Genomic DNA, 26504 nt, shown 5'->3' on the forward strand with positions numbered 1-26504 from the left:
GACGACTTACTGTTCGTCTTCCAAGCCTCCCAGGGAAGCCGTGAAGTGTCGTAATTATCCCCTTTTTGATGCAATTCAAAGGATTCTTTTAACAAAGATAGAAAAGTCTGCGAATGCAAAGCAAAAATAAAATGACTCAGAACCGTCGACTGGAATGAGGAAAAATAAAAAATAGCCTTTCTTTTTTGCTTACTTGGAGTCCTAATGGCACGTTTTAACGTTGTAATCTGTAGCTTTTAATCTATGATGATGATAGAATAAGCCTTATAATACTTATTGCCATCTATAAACTCTATCATCTTTGTACTTACATATCTATACCTACCAAGTTTCAAGTCAATCCGATCTCAAGAAGTAGGTGAAATTTGACTTTCAACATTTATTCATTCATATTACATTGTTTGATGGTAATTTACAAGATAAATAAACTAGTTTAGGGTATAGAATGTCAATCTAACAACTAAACATTTACTTATAATTATTTATGACACATTGGTATATATCTTATTTAATTAATATTTATCTTAAATAATTTATATGTCAATAATGCCAAAACAATTTATGTTAAAATTTAATGTCAATTTGCTTAATAAAATATTATAATTATTATTTATCGCTTTATGTGGTACATGAGATCTATCTACATACATATAATGCGCCTCTCTTTAAAAGCCCTGTTAGGGCATTGCGATATTTATATTAGTATTATTCTTAAAGTGATAGGTAAGTACATAAAACTAAAATAATTTATCATTTAAATAATCATTTAATTTATAGTAACATTTTGCCAACAAATAATTTTTCAAATTTAACACACAAAATAATGATTTAGGGTATCTGCAGAAAATCTGGTTTGAATCGAAATGATATGATGGTTGTATGTAGTCTCTTTTTGTTTTTGTTTTCGTATTTTGGAAAGTAATTTTTGAGGAAACCCACTCACGATATATATTTTTTTCAATAAACTTTCACTTTCACTAAATCCTAAAAATTGTGAGTACAGTCAAGTTCATAAACTTGTGAGCAAAAATTTGATCAAAAATATCTGAACACGACTCTATTGTTTGGTCACACTCACAAGTTTATGAACTCGACCGACTGTAAGTGTGTGTGCGTGTGTGTTGGAGCCGTGGGTAATACAAGTTTGACATAAAACGTCAAGTTGTTGTCTTGCAGCAGTACCTACCTGCCTAATCGCGGCTCCCATTATCTAGGTATTTATTGTAACAGGTAAGTGCGGGTCGTTCATAAACGTATCTTCCACTATAGCCTAAATATAAACTAACATATAACTTACTAGCTTTTACCCGCGGCTTCGCACGCATGGAATTAGGTTACTGTTAATTTATCCGGGTGCGCATTTTTTCACACAACTTTTTGAGTCCTATTGTCGGAAGAGGAAAATTTTTCCCATACCATGTTACATCATAATGATGACTCTTCATAATTTTTATTAATACTAACGATCGAAACTCATAATCATCGGAATTTATAATATCACTAATCATACATCCCGCTTGTACTAAATATGTTTTCATATAATTTCTTAATCATACTTAAGTGTCATTTATCCGCATTATTGACGCACAGGGGCTTGGAAAATTTAACGATATAAGTAAATCTTATTTTAAATAGGTAGCTACCGTTATGAAAAACAATATTATGACTTCAAGTATTTTCTTATTAATGCCATTATTAATAAGAAAATTATGATATTTGTCTGTTATGAAGGAAAATTTTCTGGAAAACATCATTATGAGTTGAGATGTTTTTAGTAATGATAAAGTACGATTACTTGGAGTTAACACTGCCTTCAGTCAATTTTCAACTTTGACGTCATACAAATAAAATAGTTTTTACATAATCTGTAAACGTGGGTAGCGGTATACTAAAAATGGCTATTTGTAGGACGTCAAAGTTGAAAATTGACTGAAGGCGCGCCCATCTGTCAATTCCAAGTAATCGTACTGTACCCATTATGAGAAAAAATATATGAACACTGGCTGTTATGAGTTCCGATGTTAGCAATAAAAATGTATGAACAAAAAAGTACGAGGAAAAAAAATATGAAGAGTGATTATTATGAGGACAAATCGGTAGTAAAATAAAAAATAGTAATAATAATTTTATGAGAGTCAATATGGACCCCATTTTTTCGGGATAAAAAGTAGCCTATGTCACTCTCTGGCCCATAAACTATCTCTATGCCAAAAATCACGTCGATCTGTCGCTCCGTTGAACGTGAAAGACGGACAAACATACAAACACACACACTTTCGCACTTATAATAATATTAGTATGGATGGATAGTATACCCGAGTGCATTGAAATGTCCCCTCAGCACGCGTGACAAATTACAGAGGCCGTGCGAAACGGAACACTCACTAATTCCCCGATAAGCGTTTGTGAGCATTCGTGAGCATTATCGGTAATCGACGCCCTCGCATTATACGCGTATTAGCTCATGTTTTAGTTTAACTGATGATTTTAAGTGCGATCCTGGATTGCTAATTGTAATTAGAATTATGTAATTACAATTTCAATCCACAGACTATAAATTATACTCAGCGGCACCAAATTTGATCCAACTCTCCATACAAAATTACTGTCTACATTTGGGGCCAGATTTTTTGCCGGTCAGTATATGTTTCTAATCAATGGAATAAACTGAAAATACCATTGAATCAAAAACTAACCTAAAAGTGATATAACTACCTCATCAAAAGTGACTAGGGACATTTTTATCCCTAAACAGTTTTGAACATTTTTAACCCCCATCGCAACAAGAGGGGTGTTAATTTGAAGTTTGACCGCTATGTGTGTTTGTGTGTGGCACCATAGCTCTTAAACGGGTGGACCGATTGAATGCGGTTTTTTTTATTTGAAATCAGGTTTTCTAGCGATGGTTCTTAGACATGTTCCATCAAAATCGGTTTAGCCATTTTTGATATATTGAACTTTGAAGTGACACAGTCGGGTTTTCCAACTTTTTGTTGGTTAGGACTTAGGTTAGGTTATAATTATAGGTTAGCTTATAATTACAATATATGCAATTATGCATATTACTTTCTACTGAGCCAAAACATGAAATTTGTCACCTTTTTGATGTGTAGGTATATATTCATTTCGCCTAAGGCTTACTCCTGCCCTGCGGAAGAGTACCTAGGTACTGTTAAAGGCTGGCTGCGTGGCTACAATTCCGCGCTAAAGCGTGATGCCAATAGGTAGGTACCTACAGTACGTTGGGTGATGGGTGATTGGGTGAGAAATGTGCCATCAAATTATTATTACAATAATTTATTAGTATTACTATTGACTCTGAATATTAGGAATAGGATAACCATTGAAATCATTAACCCCCGACGAAAAAAAGGGGTGTTATAATGTAAGCTTGACCGCTATGTGTGTCTGTCTGTCTGTGGCACCGTAGCTCTTCAACGGGTGGACCGATTTGAATGCGGTTTTATTAAATTTGAAATCAGGTTTTCTGGCGATGGTTCTTAGACATGTTTCATCAAAATCGGTTTAGCCGTTTTTGAGATATTGAAGTTTGATGTGACAAACTCGGGGGTTTTTCCAACTTTTTGTTAGTCTGTGACACCGTAACTCTTGAACGGGTGGACTGTTTTGGATGCGGTTTTTTTATTTGAAATCATGTTTTCTAGCAATGGTTCTTTGACATGTTTCATCAAAATCCGTGTAGCCTTAAATTATAAATGGAACCCTTAAGTAAGTATAGTTTCGTCTTGTTCATCCATCCATCCGTATGACACAGGCATTTTTACTCAAAAACTACATGACGTATATTGATGAAATTTGGAGTTTCTTGTGATGGCTTTTTTTTCAGCAAAAATCAACGTGTGGCACATGGAGACAAACAACCGATCTTGCTTGGCCTTACCTCTGAGAAAACGCGAATTTTTGAACTTTAGTATGCTTTTCTTGAAACTGAAGTTCACACGACGCGCAATAAAGTAAGGTGAATGGTTATCTGGAAGACGTCGCTTTTAAGCGATAAGAACGCATATTGTCTACCCTGCAATTAGTCTCTGCGTTGATTTTTTGTATTGATTTGTGGTCTATTACAATGAAGTATATTTGTAATTTCGATAACTTTGGAATCAACGTAGTGATTCAGGGGTAGAGGTCTGGTCTGGGCTAGCAAGCTGGAGTCCTATGATTTCAATCTTCTCCAAATAAAAAACACGCGGGGAAGATTAAGAGAAAAAATGACAGTAGGCACCTAAGTACGAGTAGACTCTCTATTTCATAAACGTGATAGTGATAGGCATCAAGTCATCATCATCATCATCATGTCAGCCGAAAGACGTCCACTGCTGGACATAGGCCTCCCCCAAGGCTCTCCACTCAGACCGGTCTTGTGCTTTTCGCATCCACCGCGATCCCGCGATCTTAACCAGGTCGTCGCTCCATCTTGTTGGAGGCCTACCGACAGCTCGTCTCCCGGTCCGCGGACGCCATTCGAGAACCTTTGCATCAAGCAAGCATCTAGGCATCAAGTGATACTGACAATTTGGCCTAAATTTCGTAGCCAAATGAAGCTTAACGCGGAACTCCTCAAGTCAAGTGAGGCTGGTTTAAACTACGCCTTGCCTTGTGCGTGTGTAATGTGTATAGCCCAACTAAATTATGTACTCGAAAAGTGCGCAATGAGGGCTAAAAGACAGGCGAAATATCGCTAGATGGCGTTAGTATCGTGAGGTTTTTTTGACGTTAGGGTCTTGCTTGCAATTGGTGAATAACTAAATGAACCAATTTCGCCTGTCTTTTAGCCCTCATTGTACCTCATTGTTTGCAATCAGCGTGACGCGCTTTTCCCTGTCGGACCTCACTTTGCTGTTCGCATAACTCCATGTGTACTTTTTATTTGGTCTGAGCTAGGTCTTGAAATTGGAACTGAATCTCTTTGCGCCTCACTCACACACCTCTTAATGGTTCGTAAGTATGTCCTAAATTAAAAATAGAATATTGAACTTCAATCTATAGTTCTACTGTTTATATACCTAGTGCCATCCACGAAGACGCGTGATTTTGTCAAAATTAAACATTAATGACATTGTAATAAGAACTATGGCACGAGTCATCGTGAATGACTCTACCTATACCTACGTTTATAGTATCGGATCCTTAGATTGTCTATAATCCACTATAATCGCTTCAGTGCCTTCAGCAGAACAATGCATCACTGCCCGTTGATTTGCCGTCGTTTGGGAACGGCTTAAGACGGCTGATGTAACAGGGCTACATGATGTGAAACTATCTTAAGATACAGGAGAGCATGACAAGATTAGCGGTTGCTGTGTGGTAACTGTTACCTCTTTTTGAAACACAAGTAGTAATAGCTACTATACAGAGTGACATCTAAGACGTAGGTAATACAAAATTAACGTTTCGGGCTCAGTTAATGACGGAGAATTTACTACACTATTTGTGAAGGTTAGCCTTGTTTAATTTTGCTTATTTTCAAAGAATAAAAATCTCTAAGTGTGGTCACCGTACATTCTATACAACGTGTCTCTACTCTCTGAACAAAGATGAATAGAGCGTGTTGGTCAGGGTATTTCTAACCTATGTACAAAGCTTCGTACCAAACGAATTTATAGGTAAGTCTGTAAGTAAGATCCTTAGAGATAGCCACAATTACGATAACGTTAGAAACGGCTACTTTTTGATGTTAATTAATTTAATAACTTCGTTATCTTAGAGCTTTTGCACAAAGCGTTTTTCTTTCTACTTATACATACTTAGAGCAACCATTCAACTTGCGTAGGTATGTATTCAACTTGCATTTGTATCGATATCGATACAGTTAACGCGCGTCGACGGTGTGTGTTTAAAATTAAGTAATATTTTTCTAAGCATTTCGTATTTTGTATGGAAAATTCCAAGTTTAAGTGTATTTTATACCTTAGGCTGCTATTTACTCTTAAACTACTAATTATTCTCAAGCAAACATAGCCGTTATAGTTTTCCTTGTAAGTTTGATATACTTACTACCATCCTGAATTTTTTCAAATTTTTCCACCCACCGGTTTAGATTTTAGAAGGGGGGGACACTCGATTTTTATGAAAATTTGCACTTTAAAGTTGAATATTTCGCAAACAAATCACTGAATCGAATCGAAAATCGTCTTAGCAAACCCCTAATGGTTTTGAAAGACCTATCCAACAATACCCCACACTATAGGGTTGGATGAGAAAAAAAAACACCCCCACTTTACGTCTGTGGGAGGTAACCTAAAAAAAAAAGTGCTGGTCACTGTCCCAGTAGTTGCCAACGCTAATTTTATGACATTAACAATATACAAGGTGTTAATTAAATAACTGAAAATCAGAAAGTAGTTGACTCAGAATCGAGAGTAGAATCGATTACACTATGTTTTAACAAAGGTTGCATGTAATGCACACTAAATATTTAGATAATTTAATACTGTCGATTTTGCTGTCATTTTGCGAGTCTGTAGAGTTAGAAATCAAGTAGATTTACTGACTTAGCAAAACACACGAATACTTTTTGAAATAATGGAGGTATCCTACTTAATATTATAAATGTGAAAGTTTGTGAAGATGTTTAGATATTTGGATGTTTGTTACTCAATCACGTCTAAACCGCTGAACCGATTTAAATGAAATTCGGTATAGGTACAGGTAGTTTGAGTCCCATAGTTGAGGCTAGTTCGAAAGTAAATGCAATCAATTATCTTAAAATTATGAAATATTGTTGGGGAGTCAGGTTTTCAGTTATTATTTTTTCAGTTGTTTGTTTAATTAACACCTCGTTATATAATAGGTATATTATACAATAGTATGGCAATATTGTGTGTAATAATAATGTATATTCTATTTTTTCTAACATGATTTAAATGACAGATGCCAAACTGACCTAACTAAAGTCCCTCCTACTGTTACGCAAACTACCCTACTACTTACTAAGTACTTTTGCATGAACCTGGTGCTAAAAGTGGCAATAGCATTATTTGTTGGTTTAAACGTTATGATATTGATCTGAAAGTCTTATTTGAATTTTAAATTATAATATATTCAACATTTGGAGTGTCACTTTCCGACTCTGACGCCCAATCTTGCAAATTAATAATAAGTTCATTTATTTTACCGCTTTTTTACCGATAACCCTCACCTCTAGCAATTGGCTTATTGAAACAACATTGTAAAGACGTTCATTAAAGAAAGTAAGTTAATATAACACAGTGCCTACGCAGTAACTTAACAATTTCTTAGCGAATTTGAGTACAAATATTCGAACAATCAGCAGTTTTAATGTGATTTAATTTTTTCAGGCATTATATCTCTGCTAGAAAAAATAAAAAAAATGTTACCACCTTACAAAGTTACATAACCATCATCTGTCATTTGAATCATGTTAGAGCAAATAGAGTATAATGGGATTCGATTTGTAGCATTCGAACATGGCGCATGTAGACAATATCTAATTGTTATCTAATTTCTGTTTCTATGGCTAGTTGAAGAATAGTTTTGATAGTGTTTTATGCGTTGATTAACCTTAACAGTGAACAGTGATCACAAAATTCTATATTGCTCTCGTGTCTGGCATTTTTTAATGCGCAAGTTGTCTCCACGTGGTTTCTGGAATTTTACTATCAAGTTGCTAAAACTACAATCACCGTACAACCCTCTCAATGAGAGTTTACCTTGACACTGGCGAAATTGTCCTATTAATTAGGACAGAAAAGCCATATCTTAAAAGAGAAGAAGAAGAAGAGTATAATGTCCATGTGTATAAGTAATAGCTGTATTCATTTATTAAAGACCCATAAGTCGTTGTCAATTAAACGTTTATTTTATAAGCCAACTAGAAACCGTATCACGCTGTATCCGAATGAGGCTTTGTCTAGAGTAAACTGCGCAAGTTGAGGGTCCGTCCCTAAGTTACGTTGTAAGGATCCCTCTCGGTGATCTTGCGCCGTCCTATTTGTGTATTAAACTGGGAACAATGACCTACACACACGTAAAGAGGATTCGGTATTTAGCGCGATTCTACCCGTTTTTAGGGTTCCGTAGCCAAATGGCAAAAAACAGAACCCTTATGGATTCGTCATGTCTGTCTGTCCGTATGTCACAGCCACTTTTTTCCGAAACTATAAGAACTATACTGTTGAAACTTGGTAAGTAGTTGTATTCTGTGAACCGAATTAATATTTTCACACAAAAATAAAAAAAAAATATATAAATTTTTGGGTTCCCCATACTTAGAACTGAAACTCAAAATTATTTTTTCATCACACCCATACGTGTGGGGTATCTATGGATAGGTCTTCAAAAATGATATTCAGATTTCTTATATCATTTCTTTCTAAACTGAATAGTTTGCGCGAGAAACACTTCCAAAATGGTAACATGTGTGTCCCCCCCCCTTTTCTTCTAAAATAAGAGAATGATAAAACTTAAAATATATATGATGTACATTACCATGCAAACTTCCACCGAAAATTGGTCTGAACGAGATCTAGTTAGTAGTTTTTTTAATACGTCATAAATCGTAAAGTAAAGGTAACTTTTATATTATGTTACTTGCTGCTACGGAACCTTTCATGGGCGAGTCCGACTCGCACTTGGCCGCTTTTTTGGATTTCCGTTAGCTTTAAGGGAACCTTCAACAGGTCAAAAGTAGTTAATTTCTTCAAGATAATATTAGCCTTAGGATAACCAAGAATCAATTTATTATACACGTTAAAATAGTATAGGTAATAGTATTTTATGCAACAGTTTTATAAGAGCGGTCAAAAAAGGCGAGTGGCGGGTTACGTACGAGCTTTTTTTGACTTACTAAAGCAGCGTTTCCACCAGAGATGTCCGAGGAATATGTTTTTCATTAACCAATAGAAACGCTTCATTTGCCTCGCCTCGCTCCGCTCACCTGTTTCCACCAGAGATGTGCTGTGCGAGGATGTGTAAATAAAGCGTGTCTATTGGTTAATGAAAAACACATCCCTCGCAAGTTGCGAGTCTCGCAACCATCCTCGCACATTATTGGTGGAAATGCTGCTTTAAACAACGTTGCATCAATACTCTTTTACGTTACGACTAACTAGGTAGGTACGGTCAAGGAGTTTAATTCATTGGCCGCCATGGAACCATTTCACAGTAAACGTCATAGTGACATCGTATTAATTAACAAGGAGAGTTGCAATGACTTTTCCTTTGAAAAGGTTCCATGTTGGCCCATGGATTAAATTCCTTGCCTGTATTTATAACCTAGCCAACATAAAGTTGGTAAAATCCCCGACTTTGTCACTTCAAAGCCCAATATCTCAAAAACGGCTGAACCGATTTTGATGAAACATATCTAAGAACCATCGCTAGAAAACCTGCTTTCAAATAAAAAACTGCATTCAAATCAGTTTAAGAGCTACGGTGCCACAGACAGAGAGACACACAAACATACCGACACACATAGCGGTCAAACTTAATAACACCCCTCTTTTTGCGTCGGGGGTTAATAAAATACAAAAGGTCAAAATTCCAAAGGTTCTTCTTTTACGTGAATGCTACGAAAACAGCCCCGGTCGGCTACGCCGTAGACCCGTAGAGTGTGGTCGTAGCCGTAGCACAAGAAACGTAGCATGTGCCGCTACGGGGTCTACAGGAAATGTTAAAGTGTTTTTATTTGAATTTGATTAAGTGTTTGTCTTACATATTTATGAAAATGAAAGCACGAACGAACGTTTAAGGTCGTGGGTGAGCTAAGTACTTAATTGTTTGTAGTTTATTGATGTAGACGGCACAGTAACGCTTTAATCTATAAATTATTTAAGAACGAAAGTGTCGTTAAAAGCGAATAACTAATTATTTTAAAATAAAATAGAAAGGTGAATATGTGACTTCAGATAAGTCGCGGTTTATGCAGACTGGTGTGATCATTGTGATCTTTGAAGCTGCGGGGATCGCGAGTCACATCATCCCCTGATTACATCGAGTTCCACCCCCTGAGCGGGATGGCTGCATGTGGGGTGGGTGGGAGCGAGCGAGACGGCTGTGATCCCATCTTGTGTAGGTCCACAGGCTACATTGTCACGGCGAATCTGACCGAATTACGTGTGGGTGCGATAGTGGGCGCTTTGCAGTATGGTAATTTATACGTTTTACGATTTAAAATTGTATTTATGTAATTGGGACGAAGTATCAAAAATAAATGTTATAATTAAAATTACCTAAATGTGTTCTGACATGAAATATTTTGGGGAATATTTTTTTTGTTGATGTTAATAATTGGTCAATTAACAGAATTATCTTATCACATTGGGAACTTAGTAAGTGAGTGAGTGTGTGATTTGATTGAATTAAATTAAATTTTGTTATATTTGTCATTTTCATAATTATTATTATATCTTATTAGTATTAAGGTGGCATAAACATCAATATTTAATTCCAAGAACCTACAACCTAAAACATTAGTAATCGAGCTCATAAAACAATTCCCGGCTGGCCTATCGTAAACATTAGAATGTCAAGTGGCGGGGTGGGAGAGGGAGCCAGCAGGTCTGGGCGGCGACAGCCAATCAGAAGCCGTGGTTGCGAAGGGCGGTCCCTGACTAACGGAGCTACGAAGCGAAGTGGTCACGTGTGATGAACTTCTTGGGTCGCATGTCGCATGTCTTGTCGCTTACCTTGACGTGACGTTTCATTGCTACGATTCGATTTTCGCGACTAGGGGATGTCTTGCCGGCGCAAGTTGATTAAGTGCTAGACGTTTGTCGTACAATTAATGAAGGTTAGAAAAAAAACAGAAATTAATGAAAAAAATATTGTAAGTAGGAACTAAATAGGAACAAAATAACTAATTCATACCAATGTTTGAATTCCATGCCTCATTGTTTTTACAAATCTGAGCAGAATTTTAAATAGGTTATAGTGGAGCTTAATGGTATTTAGAGTTTTCTTAAAATTAATTTGGTATTGGTAGGTTTGAAATAGTTATTAATTTACTTTCCATTTTCTCAAAATTAATACATGTATAAACAATGCTTGTAAGTATGTGTATGAATTTAACAGAAACTTATCACACAATACTTTAAACATGTGTATTTAACTGAATTAAAAAAGGAGGTTATATTTTGTATTATTTTAATGTTATTAAGAGGTGTCATAAACATCAATATTTGGGACTAAATACCTTACAACCTAAAACTTAGTATTTGACCAAATAAATTAAGACATTTTTGTTATTTACCTAAGAAGTCAAGTGGATAGATAGAGATTATAGCCTAAGGTCTGTAACGCTACGAATTGAAGTAATGCGCTATTATATGAAATAAATTAAACTACGCTTTTTATGTTTTCGGCATTGCTTTACAGGATGGCCTTGTAATAATGTAATATTAAAAATGATTAAAATTATAATAATTTTAACAGAACAGTTTTGCATTTAGGTATTCTAGGTTTGATTCTAAATATTGATTTAACTGCACTTTTCTTGTTTTCAATTATTTAAATGTATAAAATAAAAAATTATAAGGTTTAAAAATAAAACATTTTTAAAATAGAAATTATTACATTACATTTAAAACACTAGTAAATAAAATGTAAAACATGAACCTTTATAATGCAGTATTTTTAAACTTCATCTCTTTAAATGATTTTAACTTTAAATATTTTTTTTCTTAATAACTTAAATGTTTGTAAGAACTCAAATTTAACAATAAAATTATACCTTATAGGATTTGATAAAATTATACAGTTTTTTATAGTTTTTAAAATATATTTGCATTATAAATATTTAAATAATTTTTAAACCAAAATTTAATTTAAGTTTGTAACACTTTAATACCTACACTACGTAAGTAATTAAATTTTGAATTCGTGTGACTCTATTTGGGAATAAAAAATTTTGACTACTATAAAAAAAAAATGAATAAAAACACATTTTTCATTTAAGTATACCATATTGTAATTAACTGTTACGAACAAACTCATAGCACGTGTTTCTCGGGAAAAAAACGAGTACTTAACTCTTACTACTTAGGTACTTTGTTAACTATCATTTGTTTTTGTTTAAAAAGACCCATCCGTCTTTAGTGTCCCTGTGCCATTTTTTGCAACAATTGACCAAAGTCCACGTAAAAGCTTCAGTTCCACCAATGGCAACGGCGTGAAAAATATTGTTTCTCGTTCCTATTTCTCCCATTTCCACTCATGGCGACCCTCGCCGGGTCGAGATTACCGTGGCATGTTGTTTTTGTGCCCTCGGTCCGTAATCCCGGACGATGACAACCGGCTCAGTGTACATTGAGAGAAAAAGGCTACTTAATTCGTAAGCCCACTTATCCTCCTATTTTAACTATAGCGATCGCCACGAGTCCATTTTAACTGGAGTACTTAAATTTTAAGTATCGTTTGTCATGATTTTAATTTGTAAAGTATTATAATGAATTACCTACATTTCATGTGTTCTACGGAATGTAAACAGCGTTCATCTGTAATTTAATTAGCACCTGATATTTCGACGTTGGTAAGTATCTACCTTCCAACTTTTTTATAAATGTAGATTACGGCAAATCTTCGATACCTGACGATTTGTCTCTAAGTGCCCACCGTAATAAAAAAAGTACCTATTGAACCTTACAATTACAGGCAGGCGACATCGCGACGCGAGTGCGTTTAAGATTATTGTAGCGCTTGACATCGTATAAAAAACCAGCCAAATGCGGGTCCGACTTGCGCATCAGGGGTTCAGTACAAATTTGTAGGTATATATGAATAATATCTAGTGTAGCAAAGCCCAGCTCCTGAAGAAAAGTACGCATTATGAGTTCATTTTAGATTGGTTAGTAAAAAAATAAAAAAAATCATACTTTTCTTACATAAAAAAATTCAAGTTTTTAGGGAAACTAAAATTACAATTTTGGTTTCCGACAATTTGCAAGGTGTGTAGACTTGGAATTTGTCACTGGTCCAAAGGGTAGCGGACCTGAGTATTTAATATTATTTTATTATATCATCCACCCATTATTGAGAAAAACCGGCCAAGAGCGTGTCGGACATGCCCGAAATAGGGTTCCGCAGCCATTACGAAAAAATTAAGTAATATTTTTCTAAGGATTTCGTATTTTGTACGGGTAATTCCAAGTTTAAGTGTATTTTATACCTTAGGCTGCTATTTACTCTTAAACTACTAATTATTCTCAAGCAAACTAGGCCGTTATAGTTTTCCTTGTAAGTTTGATATACTTACTACCATCCTGAATTTTTTCAAATTTTTCCACCCACCGGTTTAGATTTTAGAGGGGGGGGGGACGCTCGATTTTAATGAAAATTTGCACTTTAAAGTTCAATATTTTGCAAACAAATCACTGAATTGAAAAATCATTTTAGCAACTCCCTAATGGTTTTGAAAGACCTATCCAACGATACCCCACACTACAAGGTTGGATGAGAAAAAAAAACACCCCCACTTTACGTCTATGGGAGGTACCTACCTACTCTAAAAAAATTTTTTTTTTCGAATTTTTATTGTACCAGTTTGTCGGCATAGTATACATATGTATTCGTGCAAAATTACAGCTTTCTAGCATTGATAGTCTCGGAGCAAAGCCGCGGACGGACAGACAGACATGGCGAAACATGGGGTTCCGTTTTTACCATTTTGGCTACGGAACCCTAAAAAAGGATCTTGACAGACAGACAAGTATAATTATAAGTTTAGTATTCCTAAATAAAGAAATATATTATAATTATTATTATTATAAGTTCCGTTTGTACCTCAGTCGGTACAGAATTATAAATAGAAAAAATCACAAACCGAGCGAAGTGACAGCTAATATTTGTAGCGATATTTAAAAAATATCTAGAATTACCATAGAAGTATGTACAAACTTTATTTCACACAGAAAACATATCGTGGGATCCGTAGGACCTTTTACTATGGTAGGACGATCTCACGCAATTGTTTACCAACGCTACGAACAATACCAAAAAATTCGAACAACGCTCAAGTTGTTTTGAAAAATTTAAATCAAAATGTAGAATTTACAATCACATTGTTCATTTTTAAATAAGAAAAACATATGCGCGGGCGCTGAAATATTAAAGGGGAGGGTTAAAGAGGGCTCGGGACACTTGAATCGTGCAAATAGAGAGCGCGTGACCTTTTCGAGTTATCAAAATTATTTTTTTAATCCTGTGTCATGCTAAATAATAGGTATATTCCTACTGTGTAATACTGTATTGGGCTGGTTGGTACCTACTGAATGCAATAAAGATAACGACGGATAAAGTGTTTTCTTAGATCCAACAAGAAATAAACAATTGAATTGGTGCAATTATCTAAGTTCCCAATCCACACTAGGTAGGCCCGCGTACAACTATGGCCCAAACCATCTCATTTTGAGAAGAGGCCCGTGCTTAGCAGTGGGACCGCCGTACACAGGCTGGGATGATGAAGATGATGAAGTGCCTATCTAGGTAGGGAAAATGATGGTAAAATATCAGTTAAGTTTAGTTTATTTATTCATTCAATATAAGATTACTTTATAATTTAGATAAATGTCAGTATAAGAATTAATATTGAAATCGTTAAAGGTATAAAATAAGATTAATAATAATATAAAAATAAAATTCTAGTCATTTCATGATGCGAAAAATAACAATTATAACAAAAAAGTAAAACCGACTCCAAAAAAATTAAAAAATTACAAAAAATGGAACCCACTACAAAACTCTTGAAAATGTTTTTCTACGTACCTACTAGCTCGAAGTCGGTGACTCAGCACGACCACAGTGTAAGAAACCCAGCAGGAGGGATTGAAAGCCATAGTATGTAGGTGAGGTGGACGACTATTGTTCCACTCCTGCTGGCTCGTGCTGAGGCACCGACTTCGAGCTAGTAGGTATCTAGAAAAATATTTTCAAGAGTTTTGTCGGTTCCATTTTTTTGTTATTTTTTATTTTTTTTGAAGTCTGTTTTACTTTTTTGTTAAAAAAAAACTTTATTTCTCCCTTTTTAGTGATTTGTAGCCAAAGTACATCTCACAACGATTCCATTAAGCCCAGACACGACTTAGTTACGTTGTTTAATAACAGAATTCCGTTGCCTATCTTCTGGCTTCAACATCAGATCAGTTCGAAAGAATCATTAACTTAAAGCTTCTTCTTAGTCGCTTATCTAATCATGATCGTTTATAGACGAGCGAGCATTACTTAGCTTTGACGAGAGCGAAAATCGCCATAGGTGTGCCTATAAAATTTGAGGTTTGCCCTCGATTCCCCCAGGATCCCATCATCAGATCTTGACTTGGTGCCAATTGGACCACCTAAAGAGAATACACAATTGACTGAGTAATCGGTGAACATACATAAAATAAAAAATTGTAGTTCCATACGCTAACTGCATGCATCCTGCGATTGAAATGTATGTATGTACACCTATGGCAGGCCAGCCGTCTGTTAGGTTTTGTTACCGTAGAAACACAGTTAGGTACACGGTTACAGTTGAAATGCTGTTAGTCTGTACTGGGCCTAATTTTTGTGTAAGTAGTAATTTAAGAAATAGGCTTTTAGCCTAAAACTGTTACTGGCCGTCAAGACGCCTAAAATATCATTTTGACGGATAAAAAGTTTCGTTGCTCTTCTGTTTTATAGAAGTCATCATCATTACCATCATCCCAGCCTATTTACGTCCCACTGTTGGGCTCAGACCTCTTCTCAGAATGAGAGGGCTTTATGAAAGTAAATGAATATAATTAATATTATTATAAACATTTAATGGTACGTTTAAGTTTGATTATTTATGAAAGGCCTTTTTAACCGACTTTTAAAAAGGAGGAGGTTCTATGTTCCAATGTTTGTATTTTATTATTTACAGTATAATATAATACCTATCTAGCTAAACAAAACATGGTACTACTAATGTACAGTTTCGACCTGAATTATCCGACAAAAACAAAAGCAAGAGCTCATTAAGAAATCACATTCATATTTTGCGTCTCGGGTTCCCAAGTGTTCTGTCAGAAACGAAATGACAACTCATTCGATATGGAAATATGCTCACTTATCCTTTATTCACAATCATTAGGGCCCTAGCTATTAGAGGACATGAGAAGTAGGAAGCGTAGCTAAGTACTATGCTGAAATTTGGATATGGCTTTCGTAGGTAGGTATCTATTAGGAAAACTCACTGTAGAACCATTGAATAAGAAGTGAATTTTCACGTTAAGTAATTTGCTTATACATTTTCCCTGCCAGGCAGCATTTACAATACATAACTTATGTAAGTTTTCTTTGTATTAGTATTGCTTTTTTCTAATAGCATATTATGTATAAGTAGGTACCTATAACAAAATTAGTGCAGTCAAGTGCAAAAATAAGTATCTATTCGAACCACTCAAAAATATGTTACACGGCCTTATTGCGCCGGAATAAGAGTCTGTGGTAAGTACTTATTTTTAAAACTTTGATTGTACCTAATATAAGTAATGCTAATGCTTTATAGTGTGAGAATTGTAATAGAACTATGCACAAGGTAGATACCTAATTACTTACAAAATTGGCGTAGCTTAGGTACCTAGCTAGGTTAATCCAACAATTACGCTATTGCGGTACACTTAAATACAGGGTTTGATTCAGTATTTTGTATTGTACTAAGGCAAATAAATGGTTTGAGTCTTAGTAACCTGACTGCTTTATTTGTATGTAACGTACGTACCATCGAACACAAGTGAAATTTATTTTTTATGAATTTGAGCGACTCTTTGTCAATCAAACGAATAACCGCCAAGTTTAACGTGTTTTTTTCCATCACAAAGAACCTCTGTTTAATGCACATTCAAAACGCCTCCTCCACAGCTCGAGTAACCACAGCCGCGGCCTGCTTTTAGCGGTGTGATGATACACACCTGCACTAGTGACAGGCGAGCACTAGGTGAAAAATCGAGCCTCCAGCGAGCAGCCTCGCGCGTTTGGCTGAATTAATTCGTCTCCCGGTGTCTCTTAGTTCGTCATCCTTGTGCGCAGACTTACGAAATGGTTAGAACCTCCAGGCCGTATTGTCTAGCGGTGACGTTTGCGATAGCATTCACCATCTCTTTCTACCTTCGTATAACGCCGTGTGACAGAAATAAGTGATGAAAACGATTGTGATTCCAAGTATGTTAGACATATAATAAGGCCTCCAGGTTTGAAGAAAAAACAAAATTGAAGAATCTGTTGCTGTAAAAATACTTACCTGCACAGTATAGGTAAAACATACAAGGAAATAATAATTTGAAAGAAAAGAAAAATTGTCGAGCCGAAAGACGCAAATTCGAGTCACCTTCAGCACGATGTCGCGGCAAACCACCCGGCGCTGGTTTTTAGTGTGACTCTTTTAGTTTTGAAGTACCTAATGGGGTAGGCAGAGCACACGAAATGTTACTGCTTCGGAGCCACTTTTACCAATTTTAGCTTTTAAGTTTAACAAAAACGGCACAATAGTGACAGGTTGCTAATCTGTCGCCTACGGTATACCTTAACCTACATACTTATATCCTTTGTCGCCTCTTACGACACCCACGGAAGAAATGGAGAGGTGCAGTACAGTCACCTGCATTAGGTAAATATCTGCCACAGCCACTATTATCTATTCTGTGTCACAGCGGAGCGTGCAAAAATATCTAACACGTCCTACCGGCCGGATAATTGCACGCTTGCGTCAGAACTTGGTGCTGGTGACTGTACTAAATATTCCACGCTTATCCAAAGTGGCTAAGTATTTTTAATGTCAGGTCCAACCATTCCGATGTCGCCGCGCCCGTGCAGGCACTTAGCTGGTCGCCGGCGGCGCTCTGATTTATGTCCCGGCGACATCGCAGCGCGACAATTTATTTCAATTAGCGAGCATGGCCGTGCCCGCAGCGATCCACTATGCTGCAGATTAGCGGTATAGCTCGACAGTTTCATAAATCATTCATTTAGGTACTAAGGACTATCCCTTACCCGCGAATTCACTTGCGCAAACTTGTGGAATTTCAAAAATTACATCTCTGTATTAATTTGTATGTTGTATGACTAACACCCCTACATTTACTACCTAATAAGTATAGCCTATACCTACATTATTCCGGACGTCCAGCAGTCTACTTTAGTTCAAACCCGTCAAGCCGTGAAGTAGTCAATAACACACACAGACACACACACACACACACACGCGCGCGCGCGCACGCAGTAAATACAGCTTGGTACTTTTGTTTTGACCCTACAGTATACCTACCTCACTTATAAACCTCATAATCTTTTATTACCTACCTATCGAAGGACAATTACACAAAAAATTGCCCGCTAATAGCTCCACAACAGCGCTCGCCAAACAGAGACGGCTCGCGAAAAAGTCCCTTTAAAAAATGTTACGGCACGTACGGAAGAAACCCATTACAGCAAAGTGCCCATTGTTGATTCAAAGATTTGAATGCAAACAAGGAAATAGAACGGTCTGCCGCGGGTTTATTTGACACAAGCGTATCTAGTTAGATTCACTTTTGTACTGAACAGGTTTTCGCCAAAAATGATCATCCAATTTCAATGGTTCCAACGGACAACCAACAGACAAACATATCTTTTCGGAGAAGCACATTTTGAGAAACGGATTATTTAGGAAAAGGTAGTGACGGGAACGGTCATTTCGGGATTAGAATCTGTCCAGCTGCTCTGGAGGGACCGCATTACCCTCCAATACAGTAGGTAAATTGCATTTTTGCTGATTTGGGACCATTTCGTGGCATACAACTTTCTTAATTTTTAATACCTTTTTGTTATGCTACGTTACTTTGTCACGAATAAATGATTTCTATTTCTATTTATTTCAAATCGTACTAGGTGCATTGCATAGATTTTTTTCTTCTGTTTACTAGTAGTTGAGGCCAAATAAAATAAGTACGCAGGTGGTAGGACCTTGTGCAAGGTCCGCCCGGATTGATACCACTATCTTGCTCGCTAATCCTGCCTTGAAGCAGCAGTGCTTGCACTGTTGTGTTTCGGCGTGGAGAGTAAGACAGCCGGTGAAATTACTGGCACTTCAGATATCCCATCTTAGGCCTCTAGGTTGGCAACGCATGTGGAATACCCCTGGTGTTGCAGATGTTTATGGGGGGTGGTGGGTGATCTCTTACCATCAGGAGACCCAGCAGGAGAGCAAGTGCCCGTTTGCCATCCAGTCGAATAAAAAAAAAGTATCTTTCTTTCATTCAACAGCTAGTACTGGAAAAATTGCATTCTCAGGCTCTCAGCCTGTCTGACACTACAACTTCGCTGCCGAGTAGAACACAATTTTGGACCTCACCACAACGTGGAAAATAACCATTATTTTTTTCACTTCCAGTAATGATTGCGTTTACATCCGGCATACGTTCACCCACTCGTGATCTCATAATGCAGCTTCAGCCGCCGCGTGCCCCACGACAAATATTGCCAGAAGCGTAAATCCGAAGATCCGGATTTGTTCTGACGAGTTCCAATTTACCGTTCATTTAGGCATTTCAGGGAACTGGGTTGGAAATGTCACTTTTCAAAGGATAAATCGAATTATGAAATGGCGCAGGGAATTGGTCGTTCGTGCCGGATGAGACGATTTTAAGAAAACTAAACATTTTTATAGATTCTAGTTAGCAGGTATTCTTGTTTTACTCGTATTTACCTTCTTCTTCTTGTAACCAAACAAACCGTGCAATTTATTTTTTGCCGACGCTTGATTGACTTAATTTTTTATAGTTACGCGAAAAAAATTTTGATGAAAATTTAAAAATAAGGTACTTGACCGTCAACAAAAAAGGTGTATACAAATCGATAGTTCACAATTCCTTAGATATAGGAGCTGTTTCACCACCCATTGATTAAAATTTTACGGATATATAAATGTGATGCCGTCTCCGTCTATTTGAACAAAACAAACAGAGACGGCATCACATTTATCCATCAAATAGATTTAATCAATGGATGGTGAAACAGGGGGATAGTGTTTACTAGTAAATATTTAGGCCAGTCGACTCACATGCATGGAGCGGATATTCGGGCCCATCTCCAAAACCGGCGCATGTAGCCGTAAGGCGCGAGGTGAGTAGCCGCAGTATTATGATTACCTAGTAGGCTAGTACCTTACCTACCAGTACCGTACATTCAGCGCCGGGCCGGCAAGGCTACTACGAAACTCGAAGTTCGTGTCGTGCGGTCCCTCTGACACTTATACTATTTAATACGAGAGCGAGAGGGACGGTACGATACGAACTTCGAGTTTCGTAGTAGCCCTTCTGGGGGGAGCAAGGGGCGCCAGTTTCCAATCCTACTACTACTAATAAATGCGAAAGTTTGTGAGTTATGTTTGTTACTTCTTCACGCTGAAACGGCTGGACGAATTTGGATGAAATTTGGCAAAGTTATATTATAACCTGGATTAAAACAGGATACTTTTTATCCCGATGATATTCCCACGGGATAGGGATAAAATCTCGAGATAACAACCGCTGGGCTTAGTCATGAAATTTGTTATGTACCTAGGTAGCTGGACGTCTGGAATAACACATAGGCTACTTTTTATTCCGATATTCCCAGGGGATAGGGATACAATCTTGAAATTTTAACCGCTGGGGTTAGTCTTGAAATTTTGGACAGTTGTTCTTAACACAATCTCAATGAAGGCCACGACATACATTTTGGGAATTCCCAGGGGAATTTTGTAAAATCCCGGAATTTCAACTGTTACTGCCAGATCGAATAGTTTACGCGTGCGGAGGGTAAACTCTAGTGAAAAATAAAATTTTGACGACGGTGGCGTGTAGACAAACCCGCTCTTCCTTGATCATGGGCTAGAGCTGGCACTGCGTACAATAGCTAAGAAAATAGCTTCATTAAACACTAAGGACGTCTTGTAGGCTTTTTAAATCTCGATTTAAGGCTTAAACTGACAGTTCTTGTATGACAGAACTTAAGACCACTCAAACCTAGATTAAAGAGCCTGCAAGTGCCCCTAAATGATACTAATCATGTGAAATAAAAGAATACTTTATTATTATAACATCCACTCCGTACGTTCACGTTTTCATAATGGTATCACTTTCATTATCACTAAAGCTGAGCGTAAGATACTGCTCGTCTTCCAAGCTGCGGTCTTCTTCCAAAGCATCGTCTTTGCTCGTGTCGTCTGTTGGCTCCTTGTCTTTGTAGCCTTCGACCTCATCCAACGCGGAATAAACTGCATTCTTTTCTATCTTTGTGAGTATCTTTTTGTCATGGAATGGGTGGTTGTGGAGGTTGCCTCTGCAAGGAAAAGTGTCAAAAATTTTAATTTAGTACTATACAGCACGTTTTTGATGATTTTCTGCTTGACTGGGCTTAGGTGAAACCACAATGCCATCCACGACTTTTATGTGAACGCAGTAAGTGATTCGAAATCAAAAAGCAATGCAAAGATTCGAAAGTAAATTTATAAAAAGCCGTGGTGGCTTAATGGTTTGACCTATGGTCTCTCAAGCAAAGGAACGTGGGTTCAAACCCCGGCTCGCACCAATGAGTTTTCGAAATTCATGTGCGAAATTACATTTGTAATTTACCACGAGATTTACGGTAAGGAAAACATCGTGAGGAAACTTACACAAACCTGCGAAGCAATTCAATGGTTTGTGTGAAGTTCCCAATCCGCAGTGGGCCCGCGTGGGAAGTACGGCCCAAGCCCTCTTATTCTGAGAGGAGGCCTGTGGCCAGAAGTGGGATGTATAAAGGCTGAGATGACCCAGGAAACTACCCTATTCTGTATTTTGTATGTAAGCAAATAAATGATTAGAGTGTGAGTTTATCTACCTGCTGAGCACAACATTCTTGTTAGTGACGACGAAAGCCAAGCACTTGTGGTTCCGGTAATCCACGCAACGCCACCGCCGGACGCCGGTCCGGCTCGTCAGCGAGTGCAGATTGTACATATAGCGGTTCAGGATAATCTGCAGCGAGCCCCTGATGGAAACGGTGAACTGGAGATTTGTTGGTAGTGCGGGGTTCATAACTGAAATTAAGAAAAACTTTTTTTTAACACAAGCTTTTTTTCTTAGCATCCTTTCTTAGGAATTTCTTAATTTACATTAAAACTTACTTTCATTCAATTTTTAAAAATCTCACATGAGGGGGGGGGGAAGGAGCAATAAATTGCAACTACTTACTTACCTACCTAGCCTAGCTAGCCTAGCCTGAATGAAACGGAACCTAAATAACAGCCTGAGAGTGTTTATTTTTTCTTTCATTAAGCTAAAGAAATTTGGTACCACCTGTACTTACATTTCTCTTTTGCTTTGCTGGGCATTAAGGAGGTAGTCTGTTTGTGGTGGTAAGTTTGACTTGTGTATTTTTGATCGTCATCAGAGTCATGTCCAGGATCATCAGGATAGTCTACTATTTCATCTGCAGGTATTGTTTTCCTAATAAAAGATAAACAAATCTTAACATTCAGTCCAACTAAAAAACAACACGGGTGCACGGCGCGGGCGCTCACGCTGCGTGCTTTTTCAATAGAGGAGATCCGCCTCACTCAGCGCTGCTCTATTAGATGACATGAAGCAAGCACGCCGCGCCTTGCATCCGCGCGAGTTAGCCAAGTGTGTTAGACAAAAAGGCATCTGGTTAAAAAGAAAAGTTACAAAACTCTAAAAAAACTTACAAAGTTTTTGATGGTGTGCCACTGCTTGAGTGAATTTCTTTCTCTTGAACGATTTTCCTTTTCATTGGGTTTCTCATCTGCAGTATGAAAATAAAACACCAATAATTAACAACCTTGGCCTCATCTGCACTTAACATCAGGTGAGATATAGGGGTCAATCACGGTGGGTGACACTCTTTCCCGGCCCGCATATTACTGGGATGGAAATACCGGCCCTGTTTTTCGTGTACACGCCCATAGAAGCTCCTGTCAGTTTCTATGGGCATGTACAAAAAGTACAGGGCCGGTATTTCCATGTCAGTGTTATCTGGGCCGGGAAAGAGAGTGACCCAATCACGGTCAGTTATGTAAAAAAAAAAGTTGAAACAAGTTAGTTATGCAGTTACTTGCATTTTATAAACCAAATATTGTTTGTTGTTAAAAAATAAATGTTTGTTAACCTGTTCCATTTTATCTGTGGTTGAAGTTTTGTTTAACTCATTATCATCCAAATGTGTCACATGCAGAGACATCCTGATGGGGAAATTCATTTCACCGCTACTCTAGAAATGAAAAAAATATTGGATTATTCAATAATTTATCTTATGTTATATTCAGAGAGCAGAATTTTCATGGCATTTTTTGACCTAGGTCATAGTGACTTCTGATATACATACATCAGCGTCATATAGTACGTAACAGTCAAGATCACCAAATACTTGGAAACATCCAAACAGTCATTAACATTGACCCAATCAAAGCGATCAAATTGCTCAGGACAACCATCGTGTACAAATAAATCGGAGCACGCACATCACCACTGATAGCGTAGCAGCCATAATATCCAAAAGTATGGGACAAACTAGAAAACTGAGCTTAATTTAAAAGGTTTAAGGTTTAATCTCAAGTTGAGTGCGAAATAAATTAACACGTCATAAGATTCGACTTTTTCTTTTTGACAATCACCGAAAAGAGTACCTACCAACTTGTCCGTGATCGTTCCGTCTCTTTCATTTGGAGCCTGACGGCTTTTTTCACATTTTTATTTACATTGTCAGAATTCTGGATTAACGGATTTCCTTTTAAATATGGCTTGAATTGGCCAGTATAATTACATTAAGTATAAAAGAGTTTTTATTAAATAAAAAGGTAATGGCATGTGCACTTTGCACCAAGAGACTGAAAATGGAACCCCGTTCACATGTTAGGACTAGCTAACTGGATCATTGGACCTTACACGGTATGGAATAAAGTCAATTTTCCTGTGGTGTCCCATACTTTTGGATACTTTGTCTGCTACGGTACTAATGTCGGCTTGAATGTTGTAAAGTATTTGGCGACGTGCGTGCTCCGGTATATTTGTACACGATGGATGTCTCGAACAATTTGACCGCTTTGACTGAGTCACTGGTAGTGACTATTTTGTATGTTTCCAAGTATTTGGTGATCTTGACTGCTACGTACTATATGACGCTGACTGTACATATATCAATAGACAACATAGGTGGGCCAATCAACTTTTTTACCGACACTAATCTGTCCGCGACATTTTTCAAACAATTGCAGATTTTTGTAAGTAAACATGTTTTTTTCTGTAATTTTAATAGATGGTGTATATGAATATGCCATCCTACGTAAGTTCAACCTATTAAACCGTGAAATATCTTGTTGGATGTACGATTTTTTGGTAACGCCATAGACAATTTTGGTAACGCAGGAGTCGCCCAAAGTGTCGGTAAAATAGTTGATTGGCCCAGGTATCAAAGAAGATTAAAAGTAGAGGTAAACAATAGGCAGCCTTAAGTTAAAGAGCGATCTCTTCCAATTAACTTTCAAGCACTCACTCCACCATTTCTTTTTGTCAAATAATATAAGATTTTAATAGAAAAAGATAGTGAATAATGATTACTAGCATCCATGTGTTAGGCAGGATGGCCTGTGTTATTGCTTGAAAGTGACCTGTGCTCACAAATATCATAACTACAAGAGCCATTGCAGAGTTGGTGATGCATTAGGAGGATTATTATTCTCTGCTGTTTACTGCACATGATTTAGAAGCCTCAAGACGAAGATGGTTTGAGTAAATTACTTACCATATCTTCTAGCCCTTTTATATGCAAAGCCTTTGCAGTCTCAACAAAGGTGGACAAAGCTTCAGCGGCAACCAAAGCTTCTCCTGTGTATATGTACTCTAAGAGGGAGCATAGTGATCTGTGGCTAACATTCTGAAAACATCAATGTGACTCAATAAATATTATAACCCTTTCGAACCCAGCCGATAGATCGTGCGGGTTAATTAAATTTGAATTTGACATGGATTGTACAGTCACCAGCACCAATATATGACAAAACAAGCATGCATAAATATCTGATACGACTCTATTTCTAGGGCCAGAAGGATGTGTCAGATATTTCACGCTCCGCTGTGGCAGATACTAATGCTTGTGACTGTACATACAGTCCATTGTTGCAACTCTTTTCATACACGGCTGGGTTCAAAAGGGATAAGTGCAACTACACTTTGTAATTAAAGGTAACTCTAACCTCTTGCTGCCAAAGTCAAATTTTTGTTTTATGAACATGAAACTTTGTCACTTATAAATTACAATAAGTCCTATATAAAGAACAATACAAACACTAACCCATTAAGTGCTAAGTATGGAACTGTCATTTGTAGCTCGGGCTAAAGATTTAATTTTTTAATCCTACGCCAAGTAAGCAGCCTCTCAGTGAAATAATGTTTTTTTGTTATTTCTCATAATGTGATTTGGTGGTAGTTCTAATGTTCCCTACCCAAAAGGACTTTGTAATATCCACCTATACCTCTAGGATACTAATAGTAAGTGTTGTATTACACTTTGCATTACCTTTAAGTTAACAAGGGTCCTCAGCAAGACAACCCTAAATACCCCATGTCAGTTAAATGGTTTTTATCAACTCATGGGCCATTGCATAGACATTTTTGTCGTTCCATGAACCTTATTCATCAGTGCTCTACTTCAGGTGGTCACCAGAAGTCCAACATTAGGTATCCAGAGGTTGTCATATCTATGCATAAACATCACTGGCTTCCCTCAGATTGTTGGCAAAATGATTTACAAATAATTGTTACTATACTGAGCAGCAAAAAATCTGGCCCTCAAATGTATGCAATAATACGTAATTTTGTGCCGCTGCGGCCTCTCGATGACCACGGTACTATTTATATTAGTAAAGTAGCAAAAAATACTTACATTAAGAAATATAACAGGATGTTGACATGGCGCCGAAGTTATGAGTTCTTTTAGGTAAGGACTGGCCAGCGCCATCACCATTTGATGCACCTTTACGAAATGACCGTCGGCTGCAATAGTCATGTCAACAAACTCCCCGTTCTGTACAAAAACAGGGTTTTTAGAGCTGATACAATCGAACAACTTGGAACTCCGACGGATTGGTGGCTTTACCTGTTGTAGAGCGGTGAGGCCATTGCATATACTAGTTTTATATGAATCCCAGGACAAGCAGTATTGAGACTGGACCATACTGACTGGTAAGAAAAATAACTCAAGAAATAAAACGGGAATAAATATTTATTTTCCTTTCCCTCGCTGTTTTTTTAGATACGCTTGACATTGACAAGTAGTGCAGTGTCGCCATGTAGTATTTTTTATAATATTTTTTTGTTACATCAGATCAGTCAAACTATAATTTTGGTTCTGAAATTAGAATTTCAAAATGAAATTTTGACAAATAAGTCCAAATAAACAATGTAATGCCACATGGAATAAAAGTCTGTAGTCAGAGCATCAAACGGACCTCTCGATACTAACGCCATCTAGCGATAATACACCCGTCAAGAGACCCTTATCTCATTCATTCA

The 26504-nt window shown here is 37.1% G+C and overlaps 1 protein-coding gene across 1 annotated transcript; it reads right to left on the reverse strand.

Moving 5' to 3' along the window:
• Positions 1-21005: 21005 nt before the first annotated feature.
• LOC141431619 (uncharacterized) lies at positions 21006-26278 on the reverse strand. The gene is made up of 8 exons (XM_074092800.1): positions 26089-26278; positions 25876-26016; positions 24736-24867; positions 23104-23205; positions 22664-22740; positions 22285-22424; positions 21817-22015; positions 21006-21276 (listed from the first exon to the last, which is right to left on the reverse strand). Exons 1-8 carry the CDS (start codon positions 26164-26166, stop codon positions 21051-21053), a joined length of 1095 nt encoding a protein of 364 aa, XP_073948901.1. The 5' UTR covers positions 26167-26278; the 3' UTR covers positions 21006-21050.
• Positions 26279-26504: the final 226 nt, after the last annotated feature.

This window comes from Choristoneura fumiferana, chromosome 10 (assembly GCF_025370935.1).
Source record: "Choristoneura fumiferana chromosome 10, NRCan_CFum_1, whole genome shotgun sequence".
NCBI lineage: Eukaryota > Metazoa > Arthropoda > Insecta > Lepidoptera > Tortricidae > Choristoneura > Choristoneura fumiferana.